Below are 21,331 nucleotides of genomic sequence, written 5' to 3'. Positions count from 1 at the left end.
GCAGAAGGGGCTGTACTAAAATGGCTTTATATCGTACTGATATACTCTGAACCTCTGACTACTGTATGACACTCCACATGGGCTCATCCTTGAAATCTATTCAAGAGACCAGCTGATGCAAAATAGGATGATTGTGCTCCTAATATGTATGGGACACCAGGACAGGTTGCAACACTGTAACACTGTTTTCTTCATGCTGAATTTTAGCTGGCAGAGGCACATGGCTTGGGATTTTATTGAGATTTTGTGTATTTGTTTTATGTATATCCTGTCCTTTTTATTACAGCTTAAGTCCTTTTTGAACATATTGTCATCAGCCTGACACCTCTAGGGAAAGAGTGCTTCCCTTTATCACTTCAGCATAATGTTCCATGCAGCCCATTACTGACCACTTTGCTATGGACAGAACCACTGAGCTCTAAACCTCAAAATAAAATGTTTTTTTTTTTTTTTAAAAAAAAAAGATAAATGAAAACTCTGACTTTCCACTGAGTTTGCAGATTACATCACATTCTAATTATCTTGTCTCAGCCCCGTCAGAGGCAAACTTGACAGACCTGGACAGAGTTCATGCTCCATGCTGTCAATGAACTCTTCCGCCACCAACTCTGTAAACAACTTCATTTTCTGGACTCTCTGTTTATCATCACAGGCAATCGAGCGCAGGGTCTCATCTTCCTCTGGCATGTTGAACATGTCTCCAATCCCAATGGCATTGACAATAACATCCCCACCACAAAGGGCCTGTAAGTGGGAGTCATTATCTCGTGGGTCATGGCGCCCATCAGTCACCACCACAGCAAACACTCGAGCTTTCTCTCTCCGGCTTTCTTTGATGAGCGTATTGTAGGCAAACTGAAGTGCAGAGAGGGTCCAGGTGCCCCCTGCAATCCACTCCAACTTCTTCACTGCCTCTTTGAAACTGGAAAGGGAGTCAATGCGTTTGTCATTCAGTTGGATGGCTTCAAATGTTCCCTCGTGGCTGTACTGCACCACTCCAACACGGGCACCTGCAGGGAAATAATCTATCTATCACACTCTATTGGATCATTTCCTCCCCAGAGCATGCAACACATTGATCTGTAGCCAACCTGCTGAAATTCACAATCCCTTCTGCATTGATCTAGTGTTTTCAAATCCTTTTCCTTCTAAGAAACAAAACGTTCCTAGAAGACTTACAGAGATATACAGGGTGCCTTTTTTTTTTTTTTTACAAAGACCCATATTTTAATTCAGCAAGTTTAGCAATTGAAAGAAGAGATGGTCAGCTGCCCACAAGTCCTCCTGCCAACGGCTAATGCCCTCTGGGAAGAAATAGGCCAAACAGGACAGCCCCACTGAGCTCCCACTTGTGCTGGAGTTTGGAAAAGATAAGAAATGAGAGGGCACTCTCCTGTGTCTGACTTCCTTTCCCCAAGGAAGGAAAGGAAAAGAACCTCTTGTGCAAGCACGGAGTCATTACTGACTCTTGGAGGGACACCAGCTTTCACTGACGTTTTCTTGGCAGGCCTTATAGCGGGGTGGTTTGCCGTTGCCTTCCCCGGCCGTTATTACTTTTCCTCCAGCTAACTGGGTACTCATTTTACCGACCTAGGGAGGATGGAAGGCTGAGTGGACCTGAGCCGGCTGCCTGAAACCAGCTTCTGCTGGGATCGAACTCAGGCTGTGGGGAGAGTTTTAGCTGCAGAAACTGCTGCTTTACTGCTCTAAGACCCATTTCTGTATTGAACCTCTGACACGCATAGAGGGCTTGAGGAAGAATCAGATTTCTTTTATTTGTGCTGATGTTTGTAGAAGTTAAGAAACAGCAGGACAAGTCTCCTGTAATTAGCATCACACCTCAGTGTGGGTTACTGAAAACCCTTTCTCTCTCCCAAACCTGCTGGATTGCCAGATGGCTGGGGACTTGTCTATACAGCTTGTTTACCCTTACTTAAATGCGCATAGTCGCATTTCAAGACACATGACACAGCCGTCCATTCACCGTAGCACCGGGTTTTTAAAGCGATAATGCGCATGAATATTAACCACGACTTTTCGATCACATCCGCATTTGCACCGCGTTATGGTTATGTGTCTTTGGGGGAGTTAAATTGCATTTTGACATTTGGGAAGAGCTTTGAGGGTAGGACAACATGATTGGCTGATTTCCCACCAATTGGCTGCCTTGTTCCTTCGCTCTGTTTTTAGTTTGAATTCTCTTTCTCTTTCTCTGCAGAGAAAGCTTATTAAAACAAAGAGGAGGGAATGGGCATCCTCCTGCATCGTTCCTCCCCCCCCCGCTCCTGGTTTCTCTGTCATATGAATCTGCGGAGCTCCGCATATAAAATTTATAGTTTCCACCATCTCTACTCCATAGTGTTGTAGCATTGTATATGCGATAACGCGCATGTGCACATTTATAACTGCACTCTAAAAAAAAATTCTGGAAAAAAAACGCTGTTGCTGCTGCAGTGTGACGCTCTTTACCTACATTTGAATCAATGAAAATTTGGGTTTATATTTAATAAGGAGCAATCCCACTGTCATATAGTTGCGGGCTGGATGAGGGGAGAAGGGGTGGGGAGAAGGATGAGGGGAGAAGGCTGCCTAACAAGTCAAGGGGTGGTGAATTGTGTCACTTTCAATTTATTTCAGGCTCTCATTTTCCCCATCTTCAGTACATTCTGTCTTGTTTCCACATCAGTTTGCAGCTTTAAAAAATAACAAATCAGCTAGAAAATACATATGCATTTTTGTACATATTCTTTTGTAAGTTTTTGTTAAGTTCTTATCAAAATAGGAACTGAATAAAATCCTGCCCCATCCATAGGTCATAATGACTGGGTTTGGATGACATGATAACCAATGGTGGGTTAAATATCTCAATCTCAAGATTTTATTGTTTATAGCCAATGGCCATCACAATACAAACACAAGGCACACTAGTATAAAACAGCAGAAAAACATTTGATACAAGAATATAATAAAATGATCAGGATTTAAAACATTCCTTCTGTTTAACTTGCCCCATCCCTTAGGATTTGACAGTGGTATGGTTTAGAAAGGCTTTTCTTATTTTTCTTGCAGCTAGCACAAATAAAGCTATCCTATAGCTGATGAATTTGTCCACATCAGCCAATAGTCAATGGTTGGTTATTGTGTTGTCTGTCAGGACTTTTTCACGGTTGGTTACTTGGCTGAAAAAACCAACGCAAATAAGCAATGCTATGCAGAGTTGATTAAATGAACAACAATTGGTTATCGTGTTGTCTGACGGGCTCCATTGACAATTTTGTCGCACACAATTGATTATTTTCGGCGACTACAGAGTGCACGGGCAAAAGCGATCAAAGCAACAACTACCATTTTGATTCAGCCAGCAGAACTCACAATGGCTGATGGGGTACCACCAGGAGGACTGAAGGGGGGAGAGGGGGGGATGTTTCAATCAATCAATCAATCAATCACTCAATCACTCAATCACTCAATCAATCACACCATTAACTAATAGACAATTCAATGCTGGCTTTAATCCACATTATGGTTGTTTATAATCAAATGCAGCCAATGACTATCAGAATCAGAAAATACTTTGGAAATATGTGTGTGCAAATTACATATACAACAAGGCCTCTGAATGGCCCCCATTTCCAAAGGAGCATGTTTCCTGGCTTCCACGCCATCTCAAGGTGAGCCATGAATAATGTGTCTTGGGGGATTACTGTGTCAAATAGTTTCCTAAAATCAATATTCAGCACATGCTCAATATAGCATACAGATCAGGAAACTAAGAGATTTTCCTTCACTGGGGAAGAGAGGGAGAACTTTTTAATGGCCAATTTTAGGAATCATCTGGTAGTTAAAAAACATTGGATTGTGCCATTATATAAATATCAAAATAATCATAGCTAGAGATAATGATGAACTGTGAAATCAGATTCTCAGTCAGACCACTAACCTGTCTCAGATTTTGGATCCTTGGCAATGGAGCCAAGCCTGCTCACCACATTGATGACAAAGTTCTTTTCCAGAGAGAAATTGGTGTAGCCAATACTCTCTGAACTGTCTATGATGAAGACTATGTCCAAGGGACCACACCGCTTCTCACAGTCTATGGAAACCAGAGACAAAGCAATCAGAAACCCCATATTCAAACCCCATAAAATTGGTCCATGCCAACCTGGAGAGCTCTGGAGCTAATTGCATCACAAAGCATTACAATTTGGGGTTGGATTCAGATTTAAGCACATGCAACTGGAAGCAGACTTCTCTGCCACCTCCTCTCTATAGCAGCCCCTAGTCTAGCCTTCTGAAAATGCTACACAAAAGGTCGAGCCCTACGAATGGAGCAGGCTGTAATGCAGTGTGTGTGTGTGTGTGTGTAGTGGGGACTCCAAAAATTGAGCTGAGGCATCTTCTGTGAGCACAGCCTTTCCATCTACAGAAGACTGATCCTGGAACCAGCTCATGGAGTACATGCATATGAGCATTCCTGGGGCACTATAATGCCCAAAGCATGGTGTAACATTATGAATGCATTTGCATGTCATACTACACATAGTTTAACATGACTTGAATGTACGGAAATGAGCCACAGTGACCCTCAAGCTTGGATGCCCACCCTCTCCTTTCCCGCTATGCCTCCCACATAGTGAAGGAGGCGTTCAGAAGCTTTTGTTTAACCATTTCGCTAATTATAACTGTGGTTACAATTAAGTGTCATTAGTCCAAACAAGCCAACTTCAGACCATGGTTTACAGAGCAGGTTTGCTTGAAACTAACCATAGTTAATGTTTTTTTTTAAGCTGCTTTTATTCCTCTGTACCTAGGATTCCAAATTGTTTATTGAAAAATACATACATTGCAATATAAAAACAGTATAAAACAATAAATGTTAACCAGAGTTCTGTGTCTGGATGACAAAGAAAACTGCAGTTAAGCAAAAGTGGAAACAAAAGCTTCTGAACTCCTCTTCTCGGCTGCATGGGAGGAGGAGTGAGTGAGGGGCTGTGGGGGAGCCTGCGGCTTGCTGTGGCTTGTTCCTGCTTGTTGACATCATAGTAAACCAGTCTTCCCAATCTGAAGCTCCATCACATTTAGGAAAAAATGCTGGCTACTGTCACTTCCCCATCGTCACTCAGTTACTTCCTGTTTGAAAACAGGAAGTAAACAAGGAGCACGAGGCCCATTCAGTCGAGTGTTGTAATCATGCTGCTTCTCCCACGCACAGCAGGAAAAAGCAGCAACTTCCTGTTTAAAAAATATTTTGGAGTTTTTCTGGTTTTTCTTGCGGTACAAGGAAGGCCAGAAGTGGCAGGAGGCACGCGGGAGGCAGACGATGGCATGTGGGGGACCTCCAAGAAATCTGTGAGTGCCCAGTAACAAGCGTGCAATAAAATGCTCACCGGATGGAGCTCCTGGTGCCCTCAACTGCTGCCCACTGCCCAGGGAGCTTTGCCTATTTATTACAGAAATGTAATAAATAAATAAACTTAGGGTGACCTTATGAAAAAGAGGACAGGGCTCCTGTATCTTTAACAGTTGCATAGAAAAGGGAATTTCAGCAGGAGTCATTTGTATATATGGAGAACCTGCTGAAATTCCCTCTTCATCACCACAGTTAAAGCTGCAGGAGCTATACTAGATTGGCCAGATTTAAAAGCCGACAGGGCACCTGCAGCTTTAACTGTGGTGATGAAGAGGAAATTTCACCAGGTTCTCCTGGTGAATGACACCTGCTGAAATTCCATTTTCTATGCAACTGTTAAAGATACAGGAGCCCTGTCCTCCTTTTCATATGGTCACCCTAAATAAACTACCATAAGCCCCAGCCAGCATAGCCCATGGTCAGGAATCCTGGGAGCTGTAGTTGAAGTTATACTAAGAGCACCAAGTTGCAGAAAGCTGTCTGAAACTAAGGTACAGTGCAATGTTCAAACATGGCCTAAATCTCTCTCTGTAAAAAACCCACACCTATCTCTCTCTACTTCTGAGAACAACTTTCTTTTCCTTCATGTGATTAAAAACTTATTAGGGTTAACGGGGCCAGATAAAATTGCTTTGCAGGTCCCATGTGGCCAAAGAGCTACCAGTGGTTAACCTGTGACCAAACCAAGCCTGACAAACAAAATATGTAATGAAAACTGAGCATAAATTTGCACTCCGAAGAAAGCCACCATACTTTAAAGGAAGATCATGCAAAACTATCATTGTTCTAAAATAGGATGACCATATGAAAAGGAGGACAGGGCTCCTGTATCTTTAACAGTTGCATAGAAAAGGGAATTTCAGCAGGTGTCATTTGTATATATGGAGAACCTGGTGAAATTCCCTCTTTATCACCACAGTTAAAGCTGCAGGAGCTCTACTAGAGTGACCAGATTTAAAAGAGGGCAGGGCACCTGCAGCTTTAACTGGTGCGATGAAGAGGAAATTTACCCAGGTTCTCCATACATACAAATGACACCTGCAGAAATTCCCTTTTCAATACAACTGTTAAAGATACAGGAGTGCTGTCCTTCTTTTCATACGGTCACCCTATCTAAAACCACAAGGAAAAGACTCTGAACTAACCACAACAGCCACAGGTCTCTCTGACGTAGGTCATCACATCGCAGTCCTAGCAACAACAAAAGGAAGTAGCACAATTTGTATAATGATTAAAACTTTTCATTTGCATCTTCTGATTGAGAAAACAATTTCAGGCTGTCTGAATAAGAGAGATCACATGCTCTCTTGTTTCTTCCTTTGTTCAAGAAGATATAGCTGAACTTTGCTTTTGCTTATAAATTGATATTTGCCACAAATTTCAACTGAAATCACATCTACCCATGTAGTGGTAAGCAATGATTTGAATGCCTTGTTATATTCCACTAAAAATTAGAACTAGACAGCAAGCTCCCTAATTGGATTTGTACTAACAGAAAACTTTATCTACTTACAGTTAGGCCAGGATCTCCACCAGGACCAGGGCCACCCTATAAAATGATGAAAGTGACAGGGGGTTTTTAAAACCAAATTTTTCAACTGCACAAATGCCCTGTCAGGCACCCCCCCCCCCAAAGTCAAACACATTATTTCTCTTTCACGACTGAACAGATTATCCCCAACATTGGTTGCACCTTAAAGTTAAAGACAGATTGACAGGACCATTTAGATACCCAGGAAGGACGACAGACCGACCTACAGCCCCCAATTGAAACCACTAAAATGATCACCAGTGAGCTCCAAACCATCATCAGCACAGAGACTTCTCTCTCACAAGCCTTGGGAGGCAGACCGGTCCTGGCCTACAGACAACCTCCCAACCTGAAGCAGATGCTAATCAGCAATAGTACACAGGACAGAGACACAGACAGAGGGATCAGACCATGCAATAGACCCAAGTGCCAACTGTGCCCCCACATCTATTCAGGCAACATTGTCACAGGACCCAACAACATTAGTCACACCATCAAGGGCTCTTTCATCTGCTTCCTTATATAATTTGTGTTACATGCCATCCCTGACTTTGTTTATTGTTAAGTTCTTAATAAACACAGACACATAACACATGTCTCATTTTTTTCAACACTTTTTTCAACTGCACATTATCAAATTTCCAATTGCACATTTTTTCCACAACTGCACATTTTGTGTCCAACTACACACTAAAAAAAAAAAAACTGTTATGGATGTTTCACCTGCAACAGGAACACTGCTTCTTCTAGATTCTTTCTGGCACATTTTAAAAGAGGATAGTATTTGTAACACATTTTGAATCTTTTGTAGCTCTTGGCAATATGAGTGACTGCTTGTAAACAATGAAAAATTGTCCCTCGTCCCAGAGTTACCATTTTTAAAAAGTCTCCCTCTCGCTCCCTCCACCCCCCCCACACCTCTGGTTTGTGTTTCTGGGAGTTTAACACAGTGGTAGCTCAGCTCCTATTGTTACTCAACTGTTGCTGTTCTGCTGGTGGAATTACAAATGACTTCCCACAGTTAATGGGATATAATGCGCTCGCTCTCTCTCTCTCTCTCTCTCTCTCTCTCTCTCTCTCTCTCTGGGATAGAGCACTGTATCTGGCTATATCAGAAAAAAGTCCCCCATGCAGTTTGGGAGGCAGAAAATGTGGAATCTTTTAAATGCCTCCCAACAATGCACAGTTTCACCCAGGCTTTCCGTAGGCTGTTACTAAACTCATCATGCTGCTCTATTTTGCTGCTCCTTAAACACTTTTTTCTGCAATTATTTTAATATTGTGCTTTCAATGTTGTGTTTTTAATATTATATCCAAATATTTTAATATAAAATCGCTGAGGGATTTTAATATATTCTGTGGTATAGAAACACCATGAATAAATAAATAAATAAATAATAATAATAATAAATAAATAAATAAATTCCATCCACATTGGTTGGCATGAAATAGACATGTAAGCAAGGAAAGGACAATTTTCCTGAGTACTGTATTTTCTGGCGTATAAGACTACTTTTTAACCCAGGAAGATCTTCTCAAAAGTTGGGGGTCGTCTTATACGCCCAGTATAAGATGACTTTTTAACCCAGGAAGATCTTCTCAAAAGTTGGGGGTCGTCTTATACGCCCAGTATAAGATGACTTTTTAACCCAGGAAGATCTTCTCAAAAGTTGGGGGTCGTCTTATACGCCCAGTCGTCTTATTCGCCGGAAAATACGGTACTTGACTTTTGTTTTACCTTTTTGTCAGAATTTTTCAATCACTTTTTTCATTTGTGCTAAAAACATTTTTAAATAACACTACTACTACAACTAAATTTATTTATTTATTTATTTATTTATTTATTATCTGCCTCTCCCTCTTGTCCGAGATAGAGAACACTGAATACAAAAATACTATAAAATACATAAAACTGATTAAAAACATAAAGCTAATACATTATTAAAATAACAGTCAGACATCTTAAAATTCGACTGGGTAGGCCTGCCAGAAGAGATCAGTCTTTATGTCTTTATTAAATTTGGAAACACTGTTAAATTGACAAATCTCTCCCAGCAGGCCATTAAACAGTTTGGGAGCAGCAGAAGAGAAGGTCCTCTGGGTAATACCTGTCAGCCTAGTTTTGGCTGAATAGATCAAATTCTTCCCAGAGGACCTGTGTGCGGAGTGGGTAACCTGGACCCAAACTATGTAGAGCTTTAATGGTAATAACCAACACTATATACTTTGCCTGGAAACTAATTGGCAGCCGGTGAACTAATTTTAATGTTGGTGTAATATGGTCACCCATAGGTGTATCAGTGACCAACCTGGCTGCCATATTTTAAACTAGTTGAAGTTTCTAGACTAGGCACAAAGGTAGCCCTATGTACAGAACATTGCAGAAGTCAAGCCCAAAGTTACCAGCACGTGCACTACCATCTTTAGGTCTTCCAACTCTAAGAAGGTGCACAGCTGGTGTATCTGCCGAAGCTGATAGTAGGCACTCCTGGCCGTCACATCTTTCTGGGCTGTCATTCGGAGTGACGGATCCAGGCACCCCCAAGCTGCGAACACAGTCTTTCAGGGGGAGTATAACCCCATCCAGAACCGGTTGACACACATAGTTTCTTTTATATGTATGTTGAAAAAGTAGAAGTTAAAAAAACTATGGCCAAAATGGCATTGTGTGGAAAGATGATCGTGATGGTGTTCTGAGGTAAAGAGTGCCTTGGAGAAAACTATCAATTTTGGTTTCTCTTCAGTTTCTGATTTTTCCACCATGAATATCCCAACCACTAATATCTTTGAAACGGATGCAGCTCCCAATTAAAGGAGGTGGGTTTGGTTTTCCAGACCTTGCTTTGTACCGTTGGGCCTATCTATTGGCTTGCACTACGTTCTGGTCTTTTCCAGTTCGTTTAGATTTCCCACCCTGGTCAGTTCGGGAATCCTTATGTTTAGACCCTCTTCCCAAATGGACGGCACTCGGCTCTCGACATATGAGAATTAACAAACCCGCTGCTACAATCTTGGCAGCTAGGGAGGTGTGGCATAGAGTATCACGTCAATTACAGTTCAATCCATTCTCTCACACAAAATTGACTTTGTGGGGAAATCCAGATTTAAGAAATAGAAAGAAAGTGTTTTTGTGGAGGACATGGATGGATAGGATGATTTTTACATTGAATCAATTAATAGGTCCAGACACTGAGTTATGTGTTAAATATAATTAACCTACCATGGCTGAATGGCAATATTTGTAACTGCAACACTTGCGGGAATCTAGGTTTAATCTGGCCGCTTTCACAGCTTCAGAGCCTCCATTACTGTTAGAAACACTTATAGCAGCTGAACAGACACGTCGACCCACGACTCATATATATATAAGCATTTAATAGTAGTAAATAAATATGATACCCATGGTATAAGACAGGATTGGAATAGAGAATTGGAGTGTCCTATTTTACTTAATCAATGGATTATTGTCTTAGTGTCTGTATCTGAAGCTCCTACTGATCTTAGACTATGCCTTATTCAGCAAAATATTTTGTTTTGGGTTTATTGGACCCCACAACATCTTTTTAAGAAGGGTTTGTCTAATTTGCATATTTCTTGAAGATATAATAAACCTAATGCTTCTTTTATTCATATGTTCTTGCAATGCCCAAAAGTTACCCCTTTTGGGAGGCGGTCATAATAAGGATAAACTTTGTATTGAAACAGTCTTTAATATGGAATGATGTACATGTCCCCCTAAACTACCTACTGGTTTCTTGGAAGTTAATGCAGGCTCAGAGCAAATGGACTTTCTGAACTCTTATGACAGCTGAAAGACTGATATTATGTTGGAAGAATAAATGTTCACCTCCTATAATACAATGGGCTGAAGACTTAACAACGCTATCTACATTTGAACGGGATGCCACTTGCGAGTGGATAAATACATGGATATTTGGCCTGCTTTTCTTGAAACCTATGCATAACTCCCTGCTTTTTTTGATCTGATGACACCCCCCCACCAACATTTCTATGCATGGAATGTTTGTTCTTTTATTTATTTTTCTTCATGATTTGTTTTCTGTTCTGTTTTGTTAATGTCAGAATAAAACTAAAATAAAAAGCAGTTTCTATTTTTTCTAGTCTTAAGTCCCTCTTAAGTACTTTTTAAAAATAAAGCTCGTATGAAAACTTGTATGCATTTTTGTGTGCATTTCTCCTAATACATATTAAGTTTACAATTTTGCATAATATGTACATTTTTGCAAGCAATTTCTCTAATTTTTAAACTTTATTTTCACATATATATTCATTTTTGTGTGCATTTTGTCCCACTATGCATATTTTTGTACATATTTTGATTGGAGAACTCCATTGCAAAATTTGGAAAAGTGTGAATTTTGAAGAATAACTGAGTTTGGTTCATGTACTAGTTTGAAAGTATGAAATTATTATTATTAATAATATTTATTTATATAGCACCATCAATGTACATTAGGTATTAGGTATGTGCACACAAAAACGTTAACTGAATGAATTCCTCCCCCAGTTGCAGGTATAGATGGCAAAAGGCTCCTCTGTCCAATACATCATTGCACATGTCAAAACCATGCCTCTTAAAAACAATAGAAGAGTACAAACAATTGATTTCTATCATCTATAGAAATCAATTGCTATTACTTGAAATTGGACATGCACACATACAAAAAACCTTTTCATAAAATTATTTGACAACAACTTCCACAGAGCTGAGTGGACACTAGAGGTTGTAGGGCCTCCTTCTCCAACTTCAGAGAGGCCTGCAGGTGAAGAAGCCTGCTAGAACCCTTCTTGTTGCAGTGGCAAGGTCTGCTGTCATCCACCATCGCTGCTCTGATGAAAGGGGGAGGGGTGGGCTGGATTGGAGAGGCCTTGGATCTGCTGGATCCAAAGCCCTCCAGTTCCCCCAACCCCCAAACAGGAGAAATCTACATCCGTCCTTGAGCTATGGGAGTTATTTTATCTCCCTTTGAAACCTAGGAGGAGGGGAAGAAAAAGACATTGCCCCTCCTTTTTGCTCTGGCTGGCACGAGCCCAACAGGACTCAGGAAGTGGCAGTTCTTCCATATGGACTCCCCTCCTTGCTGACCTCCATAAATGTGCTAAACTGCTCTTACCTGACCGATCGAAACCACACAAATGTCTTTTAAATGGGCTGGAGGCTGCACTGGATGAGCTCTTTACATTATGTGTACTTTGCGTACAGTAAAGATCCTGAATACCAAAGAAAGGGAGTTGTAGCAGGCATGATATGACATCCAATGGGACAAACAGCTACAGTACCTCAGGGCCGGTTTCACCAGGAGGTCCTCTGGGGCCAGGCTCACCTGTTGGGGGAGGCTCAGCCTAGAAAGAAAGAGAAATATATTCATCAACTTGCATTTTTAATGCAAGTGAACATATTGCAAGAAATATACTGTCTTGGAGACTAGGTGAATCTCTAGTTGCTCATCCAGTCCATCTAGGTTTGTGATGTCTCAAATATTATTTATTTATTATTCATTTATCTATCATTTTGATGTCCCTTGGCAACACACAAAATGGGGCCCTTCCACACGCCGTACTGAAGGCGCATGCATGCGCCCCAAGTACGACCCCAACACGATAGTGTGGACTACAGCCAGAAGAGACAGAGGAGGCGGCGGCTGGGGAATCCGGGCACGTCCTTGCCGCCGCCGCCTCCTCGCCGGCCTCCTGCTGCTTGGATAAGAGCGACCCCGGTCGGAAAGCTCGGCTTCCGCCTCCGCCGAGCTCTCCGATCCGGGTCGCTCTTACCCCGGCAGCAGGAGGCCGGCGGGGAGGCGGTGGCGGCGGCAGCAAGGATGCGCCCGAATTCCCCAGCCTCCTCCTCCTCTGTCTCTTCTGGTTGTAGTCCACACTATCGTGTTGGGGTCGTACTTGGGGCGCATGCATGCGCCTTCAGTACGGCGTGTGGAAGGGCCCCTGCTTTATGATTCTCATCTCATGAATCCTCATCCATAACCATGGGTTACATTAGGCTGAGAGAAAAGATCAGTTCAGGCATTTACCAGGCTGGTGACCTTCTTTGTGTACTGAAGAAGAAGGTCTCACCATTCCACCGTGCACATGATGTAACGTTTGAAGGGCACAAGACTCCCACATGCACATCAGCCTTTCTGTTTTTGAGGGGTGGGGGGTGGGAAATCACATGAATCTGGTCTCCATGTGAACTGGGCTTTTAAGTGAAGCACCTACCTGTTACGTTATGTGCAGGGGAGAGGGCTACGCACCACATAAAGGGGAATGCCAGCCTGAAAGTGTCCTGGGAACTTCCCAACGATCTGGCAACAAGCTTCTTGGCTGTACACGGGCTTGTTGTGGCACTCCATCAACTAGGTCACACTCTGGGACCCTCTCCTGACACATTTGAGCAGAAGTCTTTGATCAGCTCCAATTGGTCTAATGGCACAAGACACACACTTCCCTGAACTGCAGCTTCCTTAACTAGACTGCTAAAGAGACCAGAGTAGTTAATAGGGTTGTGCTCAGACTAAGGGTTCAAATCTGTATATAGCCATAGACTGTTTATGCAATCCTAAATAAATCTCCAGGCCTCAATTCTTCATCTGTCAAATGGGTACAACAAACAGCTACAACAACAGCCCACAACCTCATCAGTGACTCATGGGAGGACTATTAACAAAATCATCATTGCAGAAAGTTTTACTATATAGAAAATAAATCATTAACAAAACAGATAAAGTAATCATTAAGTCTGGAAACATATGCTTGTTTTTTCATTGTTGGAACTGACTTGAAACAGTCATCACAGATCATAATAGACATGCTTATCCCACTTTCACCTCAGGTAAACAGGATTTGCAGGGTTTTGTATTGTTTCAAAACTTGCAAAACCTGTTTGAACAGAAGCAAGAGTGTGGCAAAAGGACCGTGTGTATGCCATGAGAAAATAAACCTTTCTCAAACCATTTCATCTCTTAAAAATTATTCCTTTTTTCTCCAGCTAACATTATAGCTTCAATTAGATGTTTGAGTTTCCATCTTCAGCAACTGGAAATTACTATAGGAAACAGGAGAAGACTATGGGATACACAGACTGAAGATGCTTCCAGTTGAGAGACTCGCTGTGCAAAGCGCCCTGCCTCAAATGACGATGGTTTCGATTTGTAACCCTCCCAAATTTCCCCTATTGTTTTCTATCTTTTTTTCTTTCTACAAAAAGTCTGTTAAGGAGGGGAACGGCTGCACAATGTCTTTGGTTTGATAGCACTAGGAGCTATCCATCTGGAAGCACCCTGAGAAACCTAAAACCCTTTGGCCTCACCATAGAGGCCAGTAACTAAGGGACAAAACAGAGGAGATGTCTGCCCCATTCACATTTAAAAGGGGCTGGGTCTATTTATTTACTTCAAAAGCTGTGTGCAGGTGAGGGGAATTAAACTGCTCCCCTGGATTATCTCCCCACATATTTTTCTCCCAGGCCAGGTATGAAATGAATTTGGAGAAAAGAGCCTGCAGTGAGGAAGCATGAGGAGCTATGGCAGAGGAGGGCTCAGCACCTCATAAGCCCCTTCTCCGGCCAGTGGAACCACAAAGCCCCACCAAATCTGGAGCTTGAGGAGCGTCTCCTCATCCCACCCTCCTCATCCATAATGACCCTCCTGTGGTCAGGCAAGCCAAATTGTCAGGTTCTGTCCTACAGCACCATCTGGTGGCTGCAGTGCACCTTGCCAGCTGCAGATTAGTTGCAGGATCCAGGTTCATATCATCAGGCACTCACAGATGGCCTGATGCAGACCAGCTGGAAGCAGCCAGGAAAGGGCTATATAAGAACTGCATTTCCACTCCAACCTTTGCCACAGCAACATGGTCTCCTGTGCCAGCTATAGCCCATTCCTGATTCCAGACCTGGCCTTCTGCTTTGTCTGACCCTGCTTGAACCCTGTTCCTCCTGGACTCTGAACCCTGTTTATCTCTGGACCATGCCTTTTGCCTCCGGCCCTGCTTGGACTCTATTCTGCCTTTGGATTCTGGTTCTGCCTGGACTCTGTTGCCAGTTCCACCGCCGTCCATCCCGGCCCCAGCATTCCTGCGCTGAGGCCTTGCCGCCCACGCCCCGGACCCTGACACAAATGCAGGTTAGGGCATCAACATCTTGAGTATTCCATCAATGTTCACCTTAAGAAAATGTTTTAATAAATACATCCCTGGATGCGCACCCTAAGGAAATGTGCTGCACATGCCTATGATTAAAAGAGATCATTGATAGAATGAAACCAGTTCCAAATAATTGTGTTTGCTGTAGAAAACACCTGTGCTACACCAGAGTTGTTCTCAGCAAATGTGTGAAATATGGATATCACACATGCAGGCACACACATCTTTAGACACCAGAATAAACCGATCTAGGTAACCTGGGGACTATCACATGTTAACTGGTGTTGAAAGATGTATATACACATATCTGGGATGTCCACACACAATTTGATTGTGCAACACTGGCATTTATTACAGTAATTATAATCAGCTATCCTATTTATTATTTATTTATTACATTTCTATACCGCCCAATAGCCGGAGCTGTCTGGGCGGTTCACAAAAATTAAAACCATTCAAAGTATAAAACAACAGTATAAAACCATAATATAAAATACAATATAAAAGATTGAATGGGTCTATTACATGTGGTCTACACTATAATTTAAAATCCACAAGGGAAGCTATAAGCCTGTGAAAGGTAGGGGGTAATCTCACTGTCTTCCAGAGTCATCAGCCAAAAACCTATGACAGGTGGAAGGGCAACACAGAGGGGCAATGTCTTTTAGGCTCAGAAAATATGTCCAGCAAGTCTAGACAGTAAATTAATTTTACTAAATTTTAAAGATAGTTAAAAAAAGATTATAGAGCAATACAAAGAGTCTACTTACAGGTGAACCTTTCACTCCTTTTACTCCTGGAGGGCCTTTTTGTCCAAAGTCGCCTCGTGCACCCTATTCCAAAAACGGTGTAAAGGGTAAGTATATATCTCATTTTTCTTCACAGCTTGGCTCTTTCTTTTCACCAGCCCATTTCCCTTTGTTTTTCTTTTAAACAACACATCTCTGAACTATTGATTTAATGAGTTAAAACTAAACTGAAAGTACAGGAAGTGCACAGGAAGAGTTCCCTAAGTAGAGGAGGTATCTTTTCACAGACTAAAAAGTGAAAAACCAGAGATATTATTTCTACAAGAATTGCATAAACCAAAGACAAACACTGGAATACTAGGCAGTATGCAATGCACCCATAAATTTTTGGCTGCAGGTTCCAGAAGTGCAAGAGGAGTAGGAATATTTATTAACAAGGAAATAAATTTTCAACCAAAACGAACATTGAAAGACAAAAACGGAAGATCTATATTTGTATATATAGGAATATACAAAGAGTTAATAACATTGGCATCGATATATAGCCCTAACACAAACCAACTAAATTTCCTACAGAAGGTCTTTACAAAAATAAACGAATTCTCTCTATATGGGAAAATTATTGCTGGAGACCTAGATTGGAATCTACAGATTTATGCCCTGCCCAGAAGCGTCCTATGTCTAAAAGGAGATTTAAGAAGAAGTGGGAAAGGTTAATTACGCATAAAAAGAAACCATCCAATCATAATCTCTCCCACCTGGAAAGTACAGTCCCTGAAGCAGAACAGGAAGACGAAGATATAGGCCCAGTTTTCTTAGATACAGTACCAAATAAAGAAAAAAACATGGCTGAAGGGGGAGAAGCAATTGGCAGTCAGCCTCCCTCTTTAGTGGAAATTAAAGCAGCAATAGCCGAGAATAATATCATTATTTTTAAAAAAATGGATCAGCAAATGGATGTTTTTAGACAACAAATGCGTATTTTGGCTGATAAGACATCTCAAAATTCAGATAAGATCAAAGATTTGGAGGCAAAAGCGGATTTGGACCAGAAGAAGCAAGAGGCTTTTGAAAAATCAACTAATATTCAATTTAAAGAACATGAAATAAGACTGATAGCCTTGGAGGATCAATCTCGTAGATCTTCACTTCGAATAAAACAGCTGAAGCAGATACAAGGAGAAGATCTTAGAGAAATCATTCTGAATTGGTTCAAGGAGCTGATGCCTGACATACCAATAGACGGATCGGATTTGGATCGAGTCCACCGTGTGGGGGGGCAAAACTACAAAGGGACTAGAGACATCTTGGTGAAATTTGGTAACTATTATAAAAAAGAGCAAGTTATGAAAGAATTGAGATCTATGGCTCAGTTGCAGTATAAAGGCAAAGCAGTGCAAATTTATAATGATCTCTCTCAACACACATTAAATTGGAGACGTAGTATTAAACCAATAACTGAAACATTAATGAAGAACAAAATTCCTTATGCATGGGGTTACCCTGTTTTTCTAAGATTTACATATGGGAGGGGGGAACACAGAGTAACCTCACTGGATCAAGGTAAAGAGTTGCTGAAGAGGCTGGGTCTGTATGGGGAAGCAAGTGGGACTGGAGTGGGTGGGGGGGGGAATGAGGCTGGGACATCTGGGGAGTAATAGAATTGTTAATTATGTTTTGAGATAATTGCAAATAGAAATGCCAACATAGAAGCTTGCCGGCCAGGCGCAGCACTGCCTCCCCCCCTCCCCTTTAAAGTAGATGGCTGGAGTATTAGACTCACGGGGATATGGGGGGGATCAGAGTGGGGGGGTGGGGAGGGGGGGAAGGTAGGAGGGGAGGGGTTGGGGTAGGAGGGTGGGGGATTGTTGTATGGAGTTTGTGTTTTTATGTAAGTAAATTTGAGTTGTAGAGCACAAGGGATCGGAAGAGATTTAAAAAGGGTGAATATGGATAAAAAGATAAAAGTATCAACACTCAATGTTAAAGGTTTGGGGGCAGTCGTGAAAAGGAAGAGAATAGAACAAATGTTTAATAAAGAAGGATCGGATATTATAATGGTCCAAGAAACACACCAAGGCTCCGAGAATTCGAATATGATAAAATTAAAGTGGTTAGCCTATTATGAAAAGTCATTAGGGACATCAAAAAAAAATGGAGTGGCCACTTTGATTTCAAAAAAAAGTGGGTTTATATTAGAAGAAATAAAAAAGGATGATAATGGCAGATATCTTATGTTAAAAGGTAAAATTGAAGGAAAGGTATATACGCTAATTAATGTGTATGCCCCAAATGAGAGACATAGAGAGTTTTTTATAAAATTATTTAAAGAAATAGAAGAATTTAAGGAGGGGTATGTCATATTAGCTGGGGACTTTAATATGGTTATGGATAATAGATGGGACAGGTCAAATCCCACGAATGTTGAAAAGAGGAATAATATAACTATATTGAATAAATTAGTAAAAGAAAATGGTTATTCAGATTCGTGGCGTTTACTCAATGGGACTAAGCCTGGATTCTCATATTTTTCCCCAGTTCATCATACATACTCCAGGATAGATTATATATTTGTTTCAAAAGATTTTGCAATGAAGATTTGTAAAATGGAAAGGGGGGTAATAAAAGTAACTGATCATGCCTTGTTAAGCTTAGAATTTACAGTTAAGAAGAATTATAAAGAGGCATATAGATGGAAGTTAAATACAAAAATATTGAAATATAATAAAGTGGTAGAGAAAATTCAGAAGGAACTGTCGGAGTCATGGGAAATTAACGAAAAGGGAGGAACAGTTGGGTCAGTCGTTTGGGACACCATGAAGGCTGTAGTAAGAGGAATTTGTATTAGAGAAACGTGTAGCTTAAAAAGACAACAACGTGCAGAGCAGGAAAAGTCAGAGATAGAAATTAAAAACTTGGAGGAAGAATATTGGCGAGGTAAAGATAAATATAAATTAGTAGAAATACAAGCTAAGAAGAAACAATTAGAAAATTTAAACATAGAGGAGGTTCAAAAGAATTTAATGTACATGAAAAGGGAATATTTTGAAAATAGTAATAAGAATTCTAGGTTGCTTGCCAGACTCACACAAAAAGAAAAAGGGAGGAATGGGATAGAAACATTGAAAGATAATCGAGGGATTTATTGTCATATAATGAAAGATAAAATAAAATTTTTCCAGGAATTTTATCAGGAACTATATAAGGGTAAAGAAATTCAACAAGAAAAGGTGGAGGAGTATATTGGAAGGTTTATAAAGAATGGACTAAAACTAGAATATAAGGAGTTAATGGAGAAAGTAATAACTCAAAGAGAAGTTGAAGAGGTTATTGATAATTTAAAAGTTGGTAAATCACCGGGAGCAGATGGTTTGGGACCAGAATATTATAAGGTCTTCAAAGAATTTTTAGTTCCAAAATTAATGGAACTTTATAATAGGATATTATTAGGAGAGAAGATACCTGAATCATGGGAACATTCATTGATAATTCTGATCCCAAAACCCGATAAAGATTTGACTAATCCCAATTCTTATAGACCTATTTCGTTAATAAATCAGGATGCTAAAATTTTCACATGTATTATGGCTAAACGGTTAAATAAATTTATATCAGAATATATAGGAGAAGATCAATGTGGGTTTGTGGTAGGAAGGCAGATGCATAATCTAGTGGGAAGAGTTTTAAATGTAATAAATCTAATAAAAAAATCAAATATCAAGGCAGGAATTATGGCATTGGACATTTTTAAAGCTTTCGATTGTGTGAGCTGGCAGGCATTGAAGATTATTATAGATAAATTGGGATTTGGAAATAAATTTAAAAGTGTAATAGAACAGTTATATTCCCAAAACACAGCTGTAGTGGTGGTAAATGACGGACTCACTGAAAAGATACGACTAGCCAGAGGAACAAGACAAGGATGTCCGCTCTCGCCGGTCCTGTTTGTAATGGTTATGGAAGTTTTGGCGAAGGCACTAAGGGAGGATGAAGAGTTAGAAGGAATTGGAGAGGTAAGGGAAATAAAGTTAAACATGTTTGCAGATGATACTTTATTGACCATTAAGAACCCAATAAGAAAATTAGAAAGAATTAAATATCAGTTGAGGGAATTTGAGGAAATTACAGGGTTAAAAATAAATTGGTCTAAATCAGAGATGATGTTGTTTAATTATACTAAGAAGGAAGAAAAGGATTGGGAACATAAGGGAATAGAAATGAAAGTTAAGGAGGAGATTAAATATTTGGGAATTAAAATTAAAATCTAGAGAATCTTGAAAGGGAAAATTTAACGAGGTTAAAGAAGGAGGTATTAGAGAAATTGGAGAAATATAAAAGATTAAATTTATCTTGGTTTGGAAGAATAGCTTTAATAAAAATGAAGATATTAGTTAAAATTAATTTTGTGTTTAGGATGTTACCAATAAAAATATCAGAAACTGAGATAAAAAGTTGGCAAAATATTATTAATAAATATTGTAATGGAGAAAAGAGAGCAAGAGTGAATAAAAATAATTGGTACCTAAGCCAAAAAAAGGGGGGAAATGGGTCTCCCAAACATAAAATTATACTACGTAGCAAATAGATTAAGACATATCGTAGAAGCAATTATAGGAGTAGGAGATTTATATTGGATGGAGGAAAAAACTATAAGTAACATAGAGATGAACTTGGACAATGTCTTTTTTAAAGATGGAGGGAGAAAGTGGGTTGGAAGTATAGATAATCCACTCCTGAGGACTCAATGGGAAATTTGGAGTAAATTTAAAGGGAAGCTGCTTCCGAGCAACTCTCCCTTAGCGCCGATAATAATGTTAAAGAATTTCCCAGAGGATCTGAAGGGTAGATTATGTAAAATATTAAAAGAAAAAAGTAAAATGAAATTAAAGGATTGGTTAAGAGATATAAAAACAAGAGAAGATATGGAAAAATTGTTAAAGGAGAAAAAATTATCTTGGTTAGAATATGGGCAATTAGAGCAATGGAATAAAAAGTGGATTAAAGATAATAAAGTTTGTAGAAAGATGACGAAGTTTGAAGAGTTAATAGTAAATAAGGAAAAAGGGAAAGGAGGTAGTATAGTTTTAAAAGGGTTAATGAGTGAAATATATAAATTACTGTTAGAGAAGGAGTTTAGAGAGAACCCAGAGAAAATGGTATGGGAATCAGATTTGAAGGTACAAATAGGGCGACAGAGCTGGGAGGGACTATGGAAACAAAGAGTGTTGAGAAGTTTATCAGTGAGAATAAAGGAGAACTATTTTAAAATTTTATGGAGGTGGTACCTAACCCCGATTAGATTGAATAACATAAATGATCAGCATTCAGCAAATTGTTGGAGAGGTTATGGGGAAAAAGGAACGTATTTACATATGTGGTGGCAATGCAAATATGTACAAAGATTATGGAAGATGGTGTTTTCAGAAATTGAAGAAATAGTGGGAATGAAAATAGAACAAACACCAAAGATTGCATTGCTGTCAC

At 40.2% G+C, this 21,331-nt stretch overlaps 1 protein-coding gene across 1 annotated transcript in view; it reads right to left on the bottom strand.

Annotated features, from left to right (window-relative positions):
* The window catches only part of COL6A2 (collagen type VI alpha 2 chain), an 84,204-nt gene that overhangs the window by 16,008 nt on the left and 46,865 nt on the right, over positions 1 to 21,331 (bottom strand). Inside the window, exons 21-26 of the mRNA XM_063116064.1 lie at positions 15,869 to 15,931; positions 12,243 to 12,305; positions 6,924 to 6,959; positions 6,556 to 6,601; positions 3,941 to 4,093; positions 558 to 1,010 (exon numbers count right to left, since the gene is read on the bottom strand). Coding sequence (XP_062972134.1) covers positions 558 to 1,010; positions 3,941 to 4,093; positions 6,556 to 6,601; positions 6,924 to 6,959; positions 12,243 to 12,305; positions 15,869 to 15,931 — 814 coding nt within the window. The remainder of the gene's footprint in view (positions 1 to 557; positions 1,011 to 3,940; positions 4,094 to 6,555; positions 6,602 to 6,923; positions 6,960 to 12,242; positions 12,306 to 15,868; positions 15,932 to 21,331) is intronic.

Source organism: Elgaria multicarinata, chromosome 2, assembly GCF_023053635.1.
Source record: "Elgaria multicarinata webbii isolate HBS135686 ecotype San Diego chromosome 2, rElgMul1.1.pri, whole genome shotgun sequence".
NCBI classification, from domain to species: domain Eukaryota; kingdom Metazoa; phylum Chordata; class Lepidosauria; order Squamata; family Anguidae; genus Elgaria; species Elgaria multicarinata.
Note: the sequence above shows the minus strand (reverse complement) of the source record. Positions and strands in the feature narration are given on the sequence as shown.